This window comes from Oryza brachyantha, chromosome 7 (genome assembly GCF_000231095.2).
Source record: "Oryza brachyantha chromosome 7, ObraRS2, whole genome shotgun sequence".
Classification (NCBI taxonomy): Eukaryota; Viridiplantae; Streptophyta; class Magnoliopsida; order Poales; family Poaceae; genus Oryza; species Oryza brachyantha.
Genome location: NC_023169.2, coordinates 9,632,482 through 9,652,137, shown reverse-complemented (window position 1 = coordinate 9,652,137; position 19,656 = coordinate 9,632,482). Strand labels below are relative to the sequence as shown.

The 19,656-nt window shown below is 44.6% G+C and overlaps 2 protein-coding genes across 5 annotated transcripts; both read right to left on the bottom strand.

Moving 5' to 3' along the window:
• Window positions 1–1,162: 1,162 nt before the first annotated feature.
• Window positions 1,163–6,994, bottom strand: LOC102707884. Of its 3 annotated transcripts, XM_015839360.2 has the most exons (14): window positions 6,298–6,994; window positions 6,069–6,212; window positions 5,759–5,960; window positions 5,452–5,526; window positions 5,276–5,368; window positions 5,111–5,151; window positions 4,555–4,668; window positions 4,020–4,134; window positions 3,734–3,924; window positions 3,312–3,428; window positions 2,900–2,980; window positions 2,532–2,767; window positions 2,279–2,318; window positions 1,163–2,147 (listed from the first exon to the last, which is right to left on the bottom strand). In XM_015839360.2, the coding sequence occupies exons 2-14, from the start codon at window positions 6,120–6,122 to the stop codon at window positions 1,563–1,565; spliced, it is 1,944 nt and encodes a 647-aa protein (XP_015694846.1). In that variant the 5' UTR covers window positions 6,123–6,212; window positions 6,298–6,994; the 3' UTR covers window positions 1,163–1,562. The 3 variants fall into 3 exon arrangements, with proteins under 3 accessions (XP_015694846.1, XP_006658530.2, XP_015694847.1); XM_006658467.3 differs by having other exon boundaries at window positions 6,069–6,994; XM_015839361.2 differs by lacking the exon at window positions 3,312–3,428 and having other exon boundaries at window positions 6,069–6,994.
• A 937-nt stretch (window positions 6,995–7,931) lies between these two features.
• Window positions 7,932–13,917, bottom strand: LOC102707601 (endo-1,4-beta-xylanase 1-like). Of its 2 annotated transcripts, none has more exons than XM_015839820.2 (9): window positions 13,710–13,917; window positions 12,185–12,549; window positions 11,958–12,099; window positions 11,257–11,621; window positions 11,023–11,182; window positions 10,245–10,582; window positions 9,973–10,150; window positions 9,302–9,832; window positions 7,932–9,114 (listed from the first exon to the last, which is right to left on the bottom strand). In XM_015839820.2, the coding sequence occupies exons 2-9, from the start codon at window positions 12,511–12,513 to the stop codon at window positions 7,999–8,001; spliced, it is 3,159 nt and encodes a 1,052-aa protein (XP_015695306.1). In that variant the 5' UTR covers window positions 12,514–12,549; window positions 13,710–13,917; the 3' UTR covers window positions 7,932–7,998. The 2 variants fall into 2 exon arrangements, with proteins under 2 accessions (XP_015695306.1, XP_015695307.2); XM_015839821.2 differs by lacking the exon at window positions 13,710–13,917 and adding an exon at window positions 13,060–13,436.
• Window positions 13,918–19,656: the final 5,739 nt, after the last annotated feature.

Sequence of the window (19,656 nt, the reverse complement as noted above, 5' to 3'; positions counted from 1 at the left end):
AAGTGGAATAGTTGAAACAATGTTAATTTAAACGATATTTCTTTTTTAAAGGTTTTTCACTTAGCATTATCATAATTTTGAACATAAGATTGGTCCACATTATGGCCAGTGAGTAGTCAGCCAACAAAACACCATTGTATTATTAAATGGTATGGTTACTTATGAGGTGTTCCTATAATGGCAGGTTTCACTAGCTCACGCTATGGGCAATAATATATAATCTAAATATTCCAGCTATATTTATGACTTTTCTTTCTCACCTTCCTAACAACATGACAAACTAGTACCACACGAATCACGATGAGATTATGCTAGCTGCCAAAAGCAGTAGAAACAAATTGATGGCAACAGCCCAGAGGACGTAGCAATAGCTGAATTGATTGTTGGCCAGCTCAATACAGATGGCATCACTCAAAGACTTGCTATGGAAATAGAGTTGACAAATTTGGAACGCTACTCAATATTCACCTCTATTTTTACTTATGCGTTAAAATTTGAATTTTGAATCTTATATTTGAAGTTGATTTTAGAGTTTTTTTTATCGTGGTTTATTTTTCAGTATTTACTTTTAACTCTCTAAGAACATGTATAGTACAAAAATTTTATTCATAAATTACTTTACGTTTACAAATATGCCGTTTGGCTTTTTTTTAGAAAAATGCAAAAAGACAACACCCAATGACATCAAACATGTAATATCTCGTCTAATATTGCAGGGTATGTTCTTTTCCTATGAGAGAAATGGAATAGAATGAGAACACACTTGGCAAACTTCTAAACAACACTCCCTTCGTCCCACAATATTATTACCTCTCATATTCAAAATTTGTCCCAAAATACTAATACTTCTTCACGTACTAACCCACCTCAGTCAATCACAAACAACTCATTTAATTTCTTTGCTACATGTCCTCAACAAATCACAGTCATTTCTCACCTCAACCTTAATCACCTCAGAAGATAGCAGAAGTACTACTGTTATGGTAGAGTGAATGCAGTTTTTATTTGAAAAATCTATATATGAATTGCTTAGAAAATTGTTTTAAATCCATTTTTCAACTCTATAATAGTTATATAATAGTTAGTGCAGTCGTTTGTACCCATGAATAGTTGTCACAAATCATTCAACTATTCATCCATTCAACACAGAAGTATACCTGGAAAGATGCACATTTGCCCATTTTAGAGTATTTTCTCATGTACATACAAGCGAATGCACTCCAAGACAAAGGGTAAAAGGGATCAGTTCACCTCTTCTATTCCCATGCAAAATTTCCCTAGCTGCATTTGCATGCAAAAGTTTTAGCCTAGTTGTTTCAAAAATTAAGCATAAGCGAATAAGCGAAAATACGAAACGGCTTATTAATAATCAAAAAATTTGTGGGAAAACATTTAGATATGTGCTCTTAGAGATCTAAAAGCAAAGGTACGATGAAAAAACTCCAAAATCAACTCTAAACATTGGTTTTAAAATTTAAATTTTGACTTATAAGCATATGTGAAAAGACGAAAAGCTGGAACAAGCCATGGCACAAGCTACATGACCAGGTATACTTCTCCGGTCACGGAGGCAGGATAACATTTTGGCACAAGATGAGATCGGACAGAGTCTTCCCGTGCCGATCAATTCTTCTCGAAGAATTCACGCCACCATCGAGGATACTCCTCACCACAACGTTCAGAGAGCTGACTCCTAGGACATCATAGATCTCGACAGTTACATGCTCCAGCAGATCATTTCGACGCCGAACTGATCGATCGGTGGGGAATGAGGAGGAATCAAGAAGCGGTGAAACAGCATTCTTGACCCAGTCTCGAGTGATCACTGCCCTGAGCCGGCCAATGTCACCAGGGAAGTGAGGAATGATGGAGAAATTCAGATCATTTCCCTTGTCGCCGGCCCTGCCGTGAGCTATGCGGTGAAGAGGCATCTTTGTTCCGGATGGAGCAGGAACAGCAGATGGCATTATGGTGTCCATGCCTGTGTTTGAGTGCTGAGTGCCCATAGCACCACGTCCTGGGTGCTTGTGCTTTTGCTGGTCACGCATTTGACCCTTGTCAACATTTGTAGCCTGCTTCTGCGACTGCGAGCAAGGATGAGTCGATCTCTTCATATTTGCTTGCCAGAAGATCTTTTCCCGATCAACCTGTACAAAATACAAATCTCAGTGCTATCCATAGCAAGCTATGTAAATGTGTTCTCTGGTAGAACAGAAAAGGATGAACATTTTGTATATCTCTATTCTCTCCTGGAACGAATTACGGTCATTATCCATACCAGTATTTTCTGCAGGGTTATTTCCTTCTTCTGTCCAGTGCTATAAATCACGAAACACACGTCAGATGGTTTTACAAGTTCAAAAGCAAGAGAAAATTGCAGACACCTTCTCCACTGATGGTGTAAATATAGCTTTGGCATAGGTCATCCATCTGAGCGGTGCGTAATTCTGTGCACAAGCTTATGCTATGCTCAACTATAAGCCAGGACCTATACTTGAGCATTGTTGATAAAAAAAGATTATTGTAAATACCTTATGCCGCCACCACCAGCTGGCCCATTTGTATAAAGCGCAATGAATTCTTTAACAAATTTGACAGCATGTTCTTCCAGCTCAAAAAGCCCATCCATCCGAAGCCTGGCATCCATCACTTGTTTGTCAGGACTGTCTTTGTTTCCTCCAATAGTTTTCAAACTATCATATCCTATTATGTATGAGATAACTTTTTCTTCAATACCAGGATATGTTTCCTCCATCCATGATCTAACCTAATTCCAGAAGAAAAGATGCAAGTGGATAAACTGCTTTTGTGATATCGCTTGTAGTGTAAAACATTAGTTTCAATTATTAACATATCAGGGGTTATTTGAAGAATATGGGGAGGGGGAGTATGGACTTACTAGGTATTCTGCTGCGTGAGCCCGTTTCAAACACTCTTGGCCACCATATGATATCTCTCCCCATCCTTTCCATCCACTCTCCTATTTAAGATGTGAGAATGAGAAAGTGACCCACTAGACAAACTATCTATAGCTGATGTTAACGAAAGCTCTTGATTAAAAATCCTTCCTGAGACACTATTGTTCACTACTGATGAAACTTAAAAAAGAGTGTTTTTTTAATTCAATAATTGTAATAAAATTTCAGACATATGATGACAAATTCAAATACTATGCCAACCTCAAGGAAGTGCATTTATGGAATCAAAACATCATGCGACATGTCAATACTATGTATTCAGATGCTAACTTGGACAAAAATTAAAGGAAAAAACTTCAAATAAGTGACAAATATATTCTAAGGTAAACATACAGTAGGAAGCAACTGGAGGAGTTTCTCAGGCTGGCAAGGATTAGATGGTTTTGCTCCTTTGCAGAGGACCTTGTCTTTTGATATTTGGTGGAACTTCACATCACGGAAATCTACAACCTGACCCAAAAGAATATAATCACTGTTCAGAAAAGAAGCTATCTACTCCCTCCGTCCCCAAATGTAAGGGATTGTAGGTTGTTTTGGAGAAATTAAGGATAGAGAAAAAAAATCAATGCATCACATTAATACAGGAAGTGCGAAGTAGTTGGGGGTAAGGTGGGAAGAAATTTAAATGAAAGATGATTGATATGACAAGTACTATACTAAAACCCCTTAAATTTAGGACAAAATTCAAATGCTGGAATCCATTACATTTTGGGACGGAGGGAGTACAAGTAAAACTGGCATTTGAAAGATCTCACCAGATCAGGAGTGATGTAGTTTGCAGGATCTCCAACTTCATACAGAAGCTGTTCTGCACATGTGCTGTAGTTTATAAGACCTCCACTGCCCTCTGCCTTCCCAACACACACTTCTCCTTTGTAACTGACTTCGGCATATGGAAGAGACAAACCCAGAAGCTGTTCAAAAGAAAAATCTCGGTATGCATCTCCTGCTCTTTACCACAAGTAGAGCATAGAAAAACATAAATCATAACTGTAGTGAAAATTCAGCATCCTAATGATTTTGAAAGAATAAGAACTGTACCAGGGTGCATGAAATACCCTCCAGTGAGTTGGCATCCACATTCCAAAAGATGGCTAGCCAATGTCCCTTGTGACAACTCCTCAAAGTCATTCCAGTTCCAACCTAATTCATATACCTTACATTGAAAAGGGACAGGGGAAAGGATTAACTAAATAAACATGGTATTGAAGAAACTCGGCCATAATTGCATTATTATTTTGCACAATCTTAAGAAAAGTATCATAAGTTCATAACTAAAAGCTGACAAAATGATAGGATCGGCTTTTGTGTATCAAGGAAACCAGAACAATCTCTGAAATTCCTACATCGTGTATAATCTTTGTGCATTTATCCACAAGATCCACAAGATAGACATGCTAATAACTGAGCTTCAAAGATTGCCTAATTACATATTTTTTGATGCATGCATGTCGCAAAACACTTCAGAGCAACCTGTTCCTGAAGTAATATCCACTTTAACATTTACATTGGAACATGGAGAGTTTAAAAATCCATACAAACATAAGAACAACTGAACAAGCCATTGAAAGCATACCATAGGTGCCAAGAACAGCGCAGCATCAGCAACCCGAGAAGTAATCACAACCTGTGGTTTGCCATTTTCTAGGCAGTGTACAATGGAGGCGGCACCAAGGTATGTGCTTCTGCCCTTCACATACAACGAAAATACCATCAAATAGAGAGCCAAAATAGAAATTTTGGTTGAGCATAGGCACATTTGAGAGAAAATAATGTTAGAACAATGCCTGTATCAAAACAAGGCAAGAAAAACATGTTAATAATTAGTGCTGGAGTTTGGGTACACTATAGAATTGCATCCCCTGATGAGTGAACTCTACTTGCTTAAAAGTTATGGTTTTTATCTGAAGAATTATCTACATCTCCCAGTAGTAATCACATGGCCACCTCATGTAGATCAAAATTCTTCGAGGGCTGAACCACATGGTACGTACACTAAACATAGGTAAATCACGTACTGTAAATTCAAATGTTCGAATGCTACTGATCAATCGTGGGTAATTGTTGTATGTTTAGAAGCATCAAGCTTTTTAAATAAATGTACTAACATGAGGCAAAGAAATCTAGATTACCTGTCCCACCCCAGTTGATTCATTAGAATATATAGAATTTCCTGCAAAAAGAGACAACCTAAGCTTAAATTCATCTTGCATGACTGAATTCTTTAACCCATCCAAGGCCTTAATTAGTGGCAACAAAAGATCATTGCTTGGTTCTAGAGGGGAGACCAAAAGTACCTGAAGATGCTTCATAAGCTACAGCAACCGTTAGCTCCAATCCCAAAGTAGATGCCAGATTCAGAACTTCTTCCTGTGCTCCAAGTGGATCCACTGCCATTTACAAGGGCACATACATCATCTAAACAAGCAAAAACAAAATGAGGTTCTACAAACTACAGTTTGCAATCTCTTACCAGCACCCATGTTAGTTATTATGCAAACTTCTCTATCCAAGGCTAAGGGTAGAAGCACAGACATCCATTCCTTAACTGCATGTAACCATATTAAGTAAAAGTGCACCAAAAAACCATATCTACATCATTAAATACAACACAGTAAAATAAATTTGTAGTCTTTTCCTCCAGAGATAAAGACCCAAATAGGATAAAGGACATAAATCCGATTAAGTATTTGGAGGCAAAGAACATATACATTAGACTTGCCCAAAGTTCTCTCCACAATCTAAAAACCGGATATTTCACATCCTTTCAGAATATATACCTCGGGGATCAAATCCTTTCCCCCCTGACATCATAATTTGGTAGCGATCCGCGAGAGTTCGCTCGGCCAAACACTCAAGCACAAGGTAGTTAAGCTCCTTGACTCTCTCCAGTAGCTTCAGAGCCGCCATCGGCCTGTCACCCCCAAATCCAGCCCCACAGCCAACACAGACAGTATCCCTGCGCCGCCGAGGATTGCTCCTCTTATCAACAAAAAATAGCAGTATCAGCTAAGACTCAAGCACCCATTTTCACCCAACTCATGATTAACATTGAACGGTTTTTTTTTTTATTATGCAGCAAATACTAACCAGCTTGACCACACAGTCATGAACTGCCTCCATTGTTACTGCTGCCAAATTCATCCCTCGGTGACAGTGAAGAGTGAACCAGAGGTGGACCTAACAAACTTCTCTTGGTACTGCACCATGCATCAGAGAGCAATCCAGAGGAAACTGGATGGAATCATGTAAGATGGATTTCCAACCCATGCCACGCCGTCTGGTGATAAGGGCGTGGAGGAAGAGGAGTAGGGGATACCTCCAATTCAGTTCGAGGCCCGAGTCGGGACGGCTCCCGAAACCCGCTCGCCGGCCCGTTGCTCCCGAGGACGCCGGCTCAGGGGAGAAGGGTAGGTGGCGGAATCTAAGATCGAGACCGGGTCCGTGGCGCCGACCGAGCTCGCCGGCGGCGAACGTGAGGAGGCGCGACGCGGGAAAAGAGAAGGCTGGCCGTGCCGCGCCGGAGCCCCGTGACTCTCCTCCGGCTGTACGGATCTCTGATCGGAAACCGGCAAATTTAACTATTTACCACCTTATGCTCATATAATTATTATTATGGTTGGGACGTAACCAGGGTTTCATTTCTCGCCGAGACACTCCAAACCGTTCCTAGGCGGAGGAGCCACGATAATCATCGATGATTATCACGATAATCGTTTAAAAACCACACAAGAACTTGATGAGCTGTTTTCTCTTAGTGCTATTGCAATCTATCGGACAAATTCAAATTTAAAAATTCAAACAAAATCGTGATGGCTTCGGCCACCATATCGCGTGGTAAGGCGTGATTATCGCGCAGTTCCGCACGATTATCGCAAAGACTTGCAGATTATGGTTTTGGACGATAATCGTACGGTTTCAGCTAAAAACCATGATGATATGAGCGATAATCGCCCTCGCTCTGAGACGGTTACTGCTACATCCGTCACGATTATCGGGGCATGCCGCACGGTTTTGCTGCTTCTTCAGGCGGAGGCAGTGGATCTGGCAGCGCTGGTCGTCGGCTGGAGTGCTAGTGCGTGCAAGGAAAAGGGGGAGAGGGAGAGGGACATTGTGGACCATTTCACCGTCCGTGAGCATTAATGTTGGTGTCATTCTTCCTATTTGGGCCAAGCTGGGCCTGATGAACAGTATAAACAAAACTGGTTATTCTCCAATTAACTCATCAAATAATCATTTCTTAGTTTTTCAAGCGACTCATTGAGTTTTTTGAAAACTTGCTTCACATCTAACCTCAATAAATACATATCTATCACCTCGTTTATTTCTTAATTTTTCATCAAAAATTTTCAATTTTTTTGAATTTGGACGGTTTTTCCCGGAGGAAACCGCTCAAAACCATTATCAATTCTTGACGGAGCCCTCGATTATCGTGATAAGTGAAACCTTGGACGTAACATCTTCAAAATGTTATCCTTATGGTTGGTTGCTCTTATATAATTATTGTCGGAGAAAAAGTTCTTTTAAAAATTTAGCACTATTACAGACATGATGTGCTAACTAACACCATCAGCGTAGATGAGGACGTTAAATATACATTTTTCATCTTTTCGCTTATGCATATGTTTATAAACCAAAATTTAAATTTTTAAACTTAAATTTAGAGTCTGATTTTGGGGTTTTTTAATCAAAATTTATTTTCCAATAGAAAAAATCCTTGTATTGATTTAAATATAGATTGTTTGTATAAAGTGGTTGTCTAATAAATTATGTACATGTTATACGGGTATTTTATATGAAACTGTAATTGTTTATCTTCGGTGAAGCATGGACATTGTGCTAGTTATCTTAAAAAAGGCAATGGTAAGGCACTTGTGAGGTAAATGTGAATATGGCCCTAACTATACATGTGACATGGCAGCAATTTTTGCAGTTCAAGTACATGGTAAAGCGTTGGAAGCAAACAGCATACTCTCAGCATCCAAAGAGCGTAGAAACACACCATGTGATCTACTACAAGCTAAATGTCCAAAGTAACCACCTGAACCGCGTTCTCCTTGTGAACAACAAATGATCTAGTTACCTTCCCCGAAGGCGTCGCTACTTCTACAGTGTATGACCCATGATAGCCTCTGAACTTCAACTCTCCTTGGTGATCCACGTGGCCAGTAATGTTGGTTAACCACTCCTGCTTCAGAGCAAGGTACCTTTTGCCAGCCTCATTGATCGCTCCATCAACATCAACCAGGTGAGCATGTTCACGGAACATGAACAGCTCCCAGAATCCCCAAAGAATAATCCCCTCCACGGAAGGATGTGCAAATGCTTCGCGAAGGTACACCTCTAGATCATCAGCTCGGATGTGCTCATTCTCTGCCGTGACATCCAATTCAGTGATCCAAATAGGGAGACCCAGTATGGAGAGCTTGTCCAGGGAATCACATATGATGTCTCCAACTGGGTGAGTGATGTGGCCTTGCAAGCCAATCCCACCAACTGGAGCACCCCTTTCTTGGAGATCAACGATCTGCTCAATGAACTTTTCTGGGGTGGATTTTGAGTCGCATCTATCTTCGACGTTGTAGTCGTTTACAAAGAGGACTGCTGAGGGGTCAAGTTTATGTGCTTCCCTGAACATGTGAGCTCTAATATCCCTTCCCAGTCTATCTTGGTAGAAAGACCCATGAAGCATCTCATTGTTTACATCATGATGTTTAAACTGACCTTTGTACCTTGACAACAGGCTTTGCAGACGATTTTGTATAGCAGCCATCAGGTGGTGACCATGCAACGATCGAAGCCATCCTTGGACTGCATCTTCCACTTCCCAAAATAAGCAGTGACCACGAACTTGAATGTTATGTTTCCGGCAAAATTCAAGCAACTCATCAGAATCTTTATAATTTAGCCTCCCTTGTTCAGCCTCTGTCCAGTACCACTTCAGTTCATTTTCAAATACAGCCCAATTGAAGTTCTTCACAAAGAAATCAGCAAGATCCTCGTTCTCAATGTTACTTCTCCCTATGCATGACCCAAATGGAAAACTGTTCTCAGTCTGTTGTATCCTGATAGGTGAACCAATAATATTTGCAGCATTTGATCCCTGAAACTTCAGAATGATTTCACGCTTCCTTACCTATTAGAAAAAAAGAAATTAGCTTTAATGTCACCACAATCATCGCTATTATAAGCAAACAATGGGTACCGTCCAGACCAAATATTAGTCTAAAATTGCCATGAATAAATGAAGATCTTTAGTTTTATAAGCTTCTGCAGGCACAAAAATTTATTATCTTTACATATAAAAAGTTAGGAAAGTTCACCTTGTCTGTTTTCTCCTTCAGATATTCAAAGCGTGCTTTTCTATCAACAGCATAAATTTGGAACCCCATGACTCTAAGATCAACACCTGGAGGAGGCCCCTGAACATATGCGGTGACTTTTGATGGCTGCTTTTCGAGCTTGAATGCTCCTTTGATTTCATACCATTGATCACTATCAGCTTCCACTTGCCCACCATTAACCCACTGATGATCTACAGCAAGACAAACATTTACATGGTAACGTCCATGTCCTCCAGACCCAGCACGTACCCAAGCAGAAACTCTGTAAGTGGTGTGCAGCCTAAGCCTGTCAGTTATCACCTGAGAAGGACCCATCCACACATCTGTGCGATTTGTGGCATGGATATAACGACCTTTTATATGTTGCTGTAAAGGGTCATTCAAGATGGAAGATAGCATATGGGGTGATTCAGTGTGGACACTCAATCGACATGACCCCATAGGACTCCACCCAGAAAGCCCATGAGTGAAAGCACTGTTATGTATTACATTAGCTCCATACGTAACATTCTGCAATATAAAGAAAATCCTTACTTCAGGATTGGACTCCAAAATTTCAATACTCATTGTCATGATTTGAGACATTTTTTAACATATGCCAGGATCATTTAAAAAAGAACTATTGAGTATGAAGTAATTAGCTTACAAACCTCAACTTTTGGGCGGGGTGCAGCATGGAGTTTTCTTGCTGGAGACAGGACAAGGCCATCTACAAGAATGTCAATGCCTGCAGGTGGCCCCTCTATAAAAACGACCGCTTTGGAAAATGGAGCATGAAGGAATAACTTCCCTTTCAGATGTGTCCACTGCTTATCTGATGCCTGATTTCTTTTGTTTATAGAAAATGTTAGTAAATCAGTATATATGTTGTAAAGCTGTCAATTGTCACAGTACGTGCAACCAATGAAATAAGCATTCTTACTTTGCAAGGCTTACATATCGTTCACGGCCATATTCTTGTACCCACAAAGTAATGCGAATTTCAGTATCATTAGCACTCCCAAATATGCGGACAGCAGAACTTATCTCATAAAGAACTTTTCTCTGTACCCTGCCAGTGATGTCTTGCTGGATGCCATTCCAATTGTGGACCCGTCCAGTGGCTGAAGCAAAATAGCTGCCACTTAAAGCCCGAACATTCCCATAAGCATTGACCTCATGCCTACAGATATTGCATCCTCTTCCAGACCAATTGTTTAATCCTTCTTCAAAGTGAGGATTCTTAATAATGGTATCAATTCCACTCGGTACTGTTATTTCCTTTGGAGAGAAAGATTAACAAGTAATAAGCAGAGGCTGAAAAGCCAATGTTTGTTTTCTATAGCAGGAATAGCATGAATGGACATCTGATTATTGATTACATAAATCCACTGAAGAGTAAACCAGACATCAGCATTCATAAAAAAAAAATTAGCAGAAAATTCAAGTATGTGTTACCTTTTTGCACTAAAAGTTCTATATGGAAATATATTAGAGTTAGATAAAAAGTAAGGGTTCAAAACTTAATTTTTGGCCAAGAAGAATTTTAGCACTCCACAAGGGATGAAGCTGACAAGCACAGCATTCAGTACATTCAAGTTAGTTGCTCAGCCCCAATATACCCCCAAACATATGGCATGCCAAGATTATCGTCGAGGAAAAGGTTGTTAATAACGTTTTTAGAGAAAGGTTAAAGCAAATGCACATGGAAAATTACTCACTTTTAACTGTTGGTATCCAGAGCAAGCTATATTTACAGAATCAATTATAAGGTCCACGCCAGCAGGTGGTCCTTCCAAGTAGAATACCACACGTTTTGGCATATTTGCCAAACAAAAAGAGCCTTCCATCTTCTCCCACTTTTCTTTTGAAGCTAACACACTGTTAAATCAAGATGGCAACAATTAGGGGTGATAAGAAAATTTGGATACCGAACAACTTTTATGAAAAAGTACCTTCCAACAGAATTGTAGTGTGTTGAATCATCTGGATTATGCAATCTCAAGGTTGCTTTGACTTCAGCTTTCGCATGGATATTCCCATCAACTCTAACATAGGCCGAAACTGCATAAGCAGTACCAGCAGATACTTTATCTGTGATATCTTGTTCAAGACCTTGCCAGCTTTCAGTTCTCTTTGAAACTACAGCATAATTCTCTCCTGAGTTCCCTCTAATACCATCAAGAAAACCAGACCATTGAGATGCCACGTATGCATGGCAGCAAATAGGATGCCACGAATGAAGGCCATCAGAAAAATCATAGTTTCGAATGATGTTTTCTGTTCCGTTAACCTGTGTGGATGCTGCCCTCTCTGTTTTCTACAGAAACTTTGAAGTAGTTAGGAAATTGTAGAAAAGAATCTAATGAATCCAATCAAATATTAAAATGTCAACCTTTTAGCTGATAGCTTGATGGGGAAAAAAGAAGCAAAAGACGACATGTTTCAATTATGCATAGCAATAACTGTAGTGTTAAGAAAAATCTATCATGATTGCAATTAGTTTTGGCATATGATATTTCATCCCCTTGCTATGACTACTGAGAAATATGTGTGAACCGAAAGTATTAAATGAGACTTTTAGTCTTTTAGAGCATGGTTCTTACATGACAAGATGGTTCTGACATGAACATAAACAAGAGATTTAAAAGAATACCTTGTAGGAGATGGTGACTGAATCTATGAGCAAGTCTACACCAGGAGGGGGACCTTCGATGTAGAATACCAAATGTCTTGGTAGGGTTGTTAGTTCAAATGAACCTTCCAACTTCTCCCAACAGTCTTTGGGGGCTAAAATCCTGGTTAAACCATTCCAATTGGTAAATCCATGATGTTGGTTAATATTCTATAAAACCACCAAAAAGCACACTCCAGTTAAAATACCTTGCAACTGATTGATAGTTTTTAGAAGAACCCTCGCCCTCAAGTTTTAGAGTGGCCTTAATTTCAACAGGCTCATTGAGTTCACCATGAACTCTGACATGAGCAGCAACAATGTACTCAGTACCAATAGTGACATTTTCTGTTATGTCCTGCTCGAGCCCTTGCCAATTATGTGCACGATGAGTAAGCACAGCATAATTTGACCCTGAATGAGGCCTTATTCCATGATGGTAACCTGATCCTTCAACAGCCACAAATCCATGGCAACCATTAGGATGCCACAAATGTAGACCTTCAGAAAAATCATTGTTTGACAGAATGTTCTCCATGACAACTTTATCAGAAGCGCCGTGGTCCTCTACTTCCTGCTCAACATTGTATGAAAAAATAAATTTCCACATGCCTAGTCCATGTCATTGGGGAAGCAACTGAAAATTCATGGACAGCTAACATCCTATCACATATATAAACGGGTAAGGACTTGTGAAACTAGAGGTTCCAATCCATATTACTGTGGATCAGCATGCTTTTTGTGGGATCTAGTTCATCCCTTCCTTTTGTGTCAAACTCTACAACTATATATCTTGCAAACAAGCAATCAAACTTCCAACCATGAAACATTGTAAACACGCCCTGACCACACCCATTATTCTCTTTATGTCTGATATTGTAGTCTTTTATTTTTTTTGATTCAGTCTGATATTGTAGTCAATCAGCAAGCAATGAACTAAATACCTAGCACCACCGAGCAACACTATCCAAGATCCTTCCAGGTCAAGCCAGCGTCCCTAGTAAACACATTGCCTTTGGATTTGGATCGCGAAAGGTAACACCAAGGCCAAGAAATGAAGGCACTAGCTACGGACGGACGATACCTTGGGCTCGAGACGCGGTGGGTCGGGCTGCGGGAGCGGGGTCGCCGCGCGGCCACCCCGCCGAGTGCGGCACAAGGAGGAGAGGCACCCACAGCGCCTCATCTCGTCTCAAATCCCGCACGGTCTCGGGCAGCGGCGGAGGAGGCAGGAAACCTGCCGGTGGGTGGACTACTGGGCTCGCTCGGCCGGCAGCCAAGAAGACCAAGGAAAGGAAGAGAGAAGAAAGGCGCGTGAGACAGCGGCAGTTTACCCCCCTCCCCCAACTACCGGCATCCAGAGGCGGTGGCGACAGTGGAGAAGACGGCTTGAGGAAGAAGGGAAGTATACAGCTATACAAGGACAGCACAGACGGCGCTGTCCTGTCCGTCCGCGCGCCCGCCGCGCCTTTGCGATTGCCCGCCGAGATGGGTTGCGTCGTCCACGGGGGAAACCGACGGGCGTGGAGATGGGATCAGATGCCAAGAACGCGGAACTGCTCGACCTTGCTCCTGCTCCTGCTCCTACCTCCCCTCGGCGCTCCTCTCCTCTGCGGCATAACGCCGAACACGCGGTGGTCGTCAACCCGAGACGGTCAAAAACAAAAAAACAATGCCAGAATGTGTCACACAGGAGTCAGGACGCGAACGGGAATCTCTCGAGTGGCGGGGTACCTCGCAGAGAAGATCGGCGGCCGGGCCGGAGGCGGGAGGAATGGGGCTGCACCGCGGAGTGACCGGCGAGCTGCAGTGGTGAAGGTGACGTTATAGGCAACAGGGCGCGGCGGTGGCCGTCTCCTCCGACGCCGGGAAGGCGAACCGATCGAAGAATAGGAAACGCCGCGAACGAGTTAGAAGTTGGAACTTCTTCAGTGGGGTTTGGCTGTTCTTCCCCGTGGACCTACCAATTTCCACCTCCCCCTTTCTTTGTTTTGCTTCGAGCAAAACAGCATACTCCATTTCGAATGGGTTGTGACGGGAATTTTTTAAAAAAATATATCATTTGTTGTTATTGAATTAGAGTTAATTAAAATATTTTCATATATAGGTCTTATTTATTATTTCTTTCCAAAAAATAAAAGGGTTTTGGCAGTGAGATAGGTGATAGATTCACTGCCACCACTGTATAGAGTATAGATACTTAAGAGCAAGTTCAATAGTATAGCTAATTACTAGCTCCAATTTATCTATAGTCAATTCATACAATAGTTAGCTACAAACATTAATACATGGTCCCACATGTCATACACATATTTTATCTTGGTGCCCATATACAGCTGGCTACAAATTAGTAGCTCATATCTCTTCTCCCTCCTCTATTATCTCTTTAAAATATATTTATAGCTGGCTTATAGCCTGCTATTGTACCTGCTCTAAGAGCTAGAATTGTCTATCATTTTATTAATGTTATTACCATCACTCATATATAGGTCTCATTCTTTTTAAAAATCCATATGTTAATGTATGTAATAGAATTATCATTATGACAGAAGATATGAATCTCTATATTACCCCTATGCGGTTGTACCACCATGTACTAAACTAGTGCAAACCTCCCACATTGTGTTTATAAACTTAGAGCAGCGGTATAAAGTTGTCATTGGTCGTTTCTCGTAACATTATGACATTTTCTAAATTATGTGGTTCTATATAGTTATTTAAAGATATAAACAAACTAATTAGCTACTACACTAATTTGAAATTTACTTTTAAAACAATTTCAAAAATATTACATATAGGAAAAATTACACGGATTATGGCCGCGTTCGTTTCGAGCGTGGTAAGTTAACTTACCCAGCGCGAAAAACGTAGTAATAGATTAGTACATGATTAATTAATTATTAATTATTACAAAAATATAAAATAAATTAATATGATTTTTTAAAACAACTTCCTATAGAAATTTTTTTGCAAAATATACACCGTTTAGCCGTTCGGGAAGCGTGCGCGCGAAAAACGAGGAGGATAAGTTAACTTATAGGGGTGGCCGAACGCGGCCTATGTTAGCTTGGAAATCGTTCTGACTATATAGATTTTGTCGGAGATATGAGTCCAGGGGTATCCCCTGAATGGTTGCCACGTGACAACTGTGGGCCCAGGAACTCTTAAGCCTGAGAGGGAAGGGAGGTCGGGCCCTAGGACACGTGGGCCCCAAGGGTTAGACCTGAAAGGGTTGGCCGAGTGGAGGGGTCGGGGCGCCCCTGACCCCCTCGGTGCACGGCCAAGGCACCACGAGGCCCACTGCGTGGCAGGCGCAGCCCTGGAACCCAACTGCCACATTTATTGTGATAGGAAGGGGCCTGAGGTGCGCAGCGCCCGCATGATGGGCATGGGCATGCGCCCCTGTTCGCTCCCCACAAAAAAAGAGGCAAAAAAGGGGACAGGCATCCCTGACAGCGCGGTGACGTCCCTGTCATCGCAAGGATGACCTGTCCCCTCTCCGTCGCCGTCGCATGAAATGCGACGGACAGCTGCGGAGAAGCAAGGGCGGCTGCCCCGTTCGGACCGCTGAGTCCGAATGAGTGTTGGTCCTAAGGTCAAGACGCTGACCGATGGGACCGGGCAGGAGAGGTGTGGTCGCCCCCTCCACCAACTTTCTGACTGATGGGACCGGACAAGGACAGCATGGCTGCCCACTACACCTACCCGCTGACGGATAGGATCGGACGAGAGTAGTTTGATGCCAGCAAATCGCCACAGCGTCGACCAAGCATGATGATGGGCTGCAAGCCGTAGCGTAATGATAGTCTATGCTTCGGTAGTTGGTAAGACCATAGCGATTGTGGTGTCCCCTTACTACTATAAAAGGAGGCCCTACCCAACTATTAGAGGGGACGGATGAGAAGAAGACATAGCATTTACTCATATAGTGCCCAAGCAACAGGATAGGGTATTACGCTTCCCAGCGGCCCGAACGTGTATAATTCCTCTTGTGTGTTCCTTCTTTCACAGGGCTTTCTTGGACTCAACCCTGCACCCCTGGGCCAAACTCAAAAAGGGGTTCAACGAACTCCCGCTCGAGGAGCTCAGCCTCCGACAGCTAGCGCGCTAGGTAGGGGGAGCGTCGTTTGGGTTTTTTCGAAAGCCTTTCCTTCCCACCTTCCGGAAAGGAACCTTCTTCGATTGCGATCGTCGATCAGTGATGGTGGAAGGGTAGGAGAACCGCGTTTCGCCCCAGCACCGCGACCCAAGTGTGGTGGCGGAGGGCGTTGAGGATGACAGCGACGTGGCCGGTGAGGGCAATAACAGCCCCCACTACCGGCGTCGCAGACACCCTCGTGGATCTCTTCTACCGCCACCGCCGTGCCGACGTCCCCGCGGTGGGCGAAGACCCCGCAGCGACACAGGCAGCCGTGGCTGATGCTGACGCCTTTGCGCCCCTCCCCGATGAGAGCGCCGGTGCGTAGCACAGGGGCGGGGAGCGACGCCGCCTAGAGTTTGGCACCCCTGAGGACGCTCTCCAGGCCGCGGAGGCACTCCTACGCCATCCCCCGGTCACCCTAGACCCGGGGACCAACGCCTAGCGCTGGCTGGACGATGAGGCCAAGTTGGTCACGACAGTTGGCGCGGTAGTGGGGGTTGTCATCGCCCTCACCGGTCGTGTCGCTGTCATCCTCGACATCCTCCATCCACTGCCACCACTGCCCGGCGCCCTGCGGTAGACGAAGACCCTGCAGCGGCGCAGGCAACCGCGGCTGAAGCAGATGCCTTTGTGCCTCTCCTTGATGAGCGCGCCGATGCGCAACACAGGGGGTCAGGGACGGGGAGCAACACCGCCTAGAGTTTGGCACCCCTGAGGGCGCTCTCTAGGCCACTGAGGCGTTACTACGCCATCCCTCGGTTACACCAGACCTGAGGACCAACGCCTAGCATTGGCTGGACAACGTGTCCAAGATGGTCACGACAGCGAAGCAGCTAGTGGCCGTCAACCGCACGTCAAATGCGGCCTCCCGCAGCACGGCCTCCACCTCGACCATGGCGTGGCGACGGGTGCGGAGAGTGGCCTTGGCGACCCGAGCTCTCCATGCCCCACCATCATCCATGACCAACGCGCACGAACTAGCGTGCTCTGCGCCGAGAGCGATGCTCACCTGAGCATCGAGAGGCGATGCGACGAGCGCTGCGAGGCACAGGTCACGAGCGACGCCCGCTCCTCAGGAGGAGCACACGCTCGCTTACCGGCAACACGGACTTTGCCGCCTCCGACAACGCGCGCGGACGAGCAAGCTCTACGCCGAGAGCGATGCTCACCTGAGCATCAAGAGGTGGCGCGACGAGCGCCGCGAGGCACAAGTCACGAGCGATGCCTGCTCCTCAGGAGGAGCACGCGCCCGCTTGCTGGCAACGCGGACTTTGCCGCCTCCGACAACGTGTGCCACAAGTGGCATCTCTCCCAAGAGGGGCGCACTCCTGACGCGTGATTACACGTCCCCCCCGACCTAAGTCGCGCACGTTGCCAAATAAGGAACCTGAAACGCGACGTGCCCTGGGTTGGATTGATGTAGGTCTGGATATCGAGCTGGCTCGACTCGGTATCACTTGGTAGGATAACAAGCTGGCTCGTTATAAATAACGAGCTAAAACGTCGGCTCGGCTCGACTCGTTAAAAGCTCGAGCCAGCCCGTTTAGCTCGTGAGCCAGCACATGCAATAGATTGGAGATTTGTTGAACTGCACACGGTGGCGTCGTACTGTTGGGGCGGCGGCGTACGGTGAGGGGGGCGACAGGGGGCGGGCAGCGGTGGAGAGAGGTCGCGCGACATCGACTCAAGCAACCTGCAGTGGGCGGGCGACGGCTTGGGCCCCGACGGTGAGGGACACAGCAAACTCAATGACGACAGCGTGAGAGCCACGGCGTCGAGCTTGAGCGGTAGTGGGCGGTGCTGGATCTCAGGGCGACGGGTCGGATGGTGCCAGGACGATGGCGAAGCTCCGGGCAGCGGGCTCAGACGGTGCTGGGGCGGTGGTGGAGCTCTGGATGGGCGGCGGACGGGGATAGCGGCGTGAGGGGCCAACGAGGGCGACGCCGCTGAGGAGGGCGACGGGGAGGGGACGCGGCTGTGAGATGATGGCGACGGGGAGGCGGTGGCAGTGAGCCGATGGCAACGGGGAGGGGGTGGCGTGGAGGGGGAGTGGACGACGGGGTTAGGGGAGAGGGCAGTATTTAGGCCACTGGGCCTGTTCCCTTGAGACATTTTTTTGAGCTCGTTTGGTTCGTGGGCTGCTTGCGAGCCAGCTCGAGTTAGCTCGATAGTGCTATCGAGCTAAAATGCTGGCTCGGCTCGGCTCGTTATGCTAACGAGCCAAGTCGAGCTGGTCACGAGCCGAGCAAGCTAACGAGCTTCGAGTTTTCTGTCCAAGCCTAAACTGATGCCTAGGGGCTCAGAAGGGCATCAATGTCGTCCCCGACCCCCGTTAGACCACCCTCAATGGCTAGCCTCACTAACTGTCAAGGCTCCAAAAGGCGCCTGGCCTTGGGTCGGGGACGGTGGTTGTGCCCCCAACATCCATATCTCAATGAATAAGTGTTCCTAACCTCTTTTCCATTTGTATATCATGTTCTATTTAGCTTTGTTTGTTGTTGTGTTCCCCCGCTTCCCCTCGCTGCACCCCATCAGGGTGGTTGACTGAGCTGTCTGTATCGTGCCCCCAACCTAAGTCACACATGTCGCCAAATAAGGAACCCAAAATGCGAGCCGTGTCCCGGGGTGGACTGACGCCTGGGGGCTCAGAAGGACATCAATGCTATCCCCGACCCCTCCCCCCGGTCGGGCCACCCCTGATAGCCAGCCTCGCTAATCAGCATATCCCGTCAAGGCTCCAAAAGACGCCAGTCCTTGGGCAGTGGACATCGTTCGGGCCTAAACCTACCCCTAAGCGACCGCATGAGGGAACAAGGAACAAGGCAATCACAAACAACCGCAACTGACTAAATAAGATCTACCTATGCAGGGAAGTAAATTTCACATAGTTCACATAGCAATGGCGACCGCGATGGGCTGCCTCAATCTTCGTTCACAGGTAATAGTGTGGTGGAACATAAAAACAGATTAATTACAAAGATAATACTGGCAGGAGCAAAGAAGGCGCTATGCGGCGGGAGCGTCAGGGTTGGACTCCGCTCGGCGCCAGGGTTCTCCCTAGCCGCCCCGGCGGTCAAGTAGTCTGAGTCGGAGTCCACCAATAGCAGCGGCGACGGCGACGATCTCGCGGAGTGAAGTTATTGGTAAAGTCACAATTACAAAATAGTCGCACAACCACTATATATATTATCTCATTCAACTTTGGCTATGACAACCCCTATTTGTGGTGAATTAGTAACAATGTCATCTTTCTCATAGCATATTCCAACAATGTTACATTTTTATCTTAAAATAAGTGGTTCTTATCCATGTTTATTTGCCAAATCAATGCTATCTTTTATAATTTGTGTATGTTTTTTTTTCTTATGATGGGGATGGGATACATGAAATCTTTTTAGACTAGGAAGTTGTCATATTTGATCACTTGGACCACACAACAGTGAAGACCAATTTGTGAAAAGAGGCATTAAACATATTTATGTATGTTCATTATATCAAGCATAGATTTGACGTTTAAAAAAACGTTAACATAAACGTGAA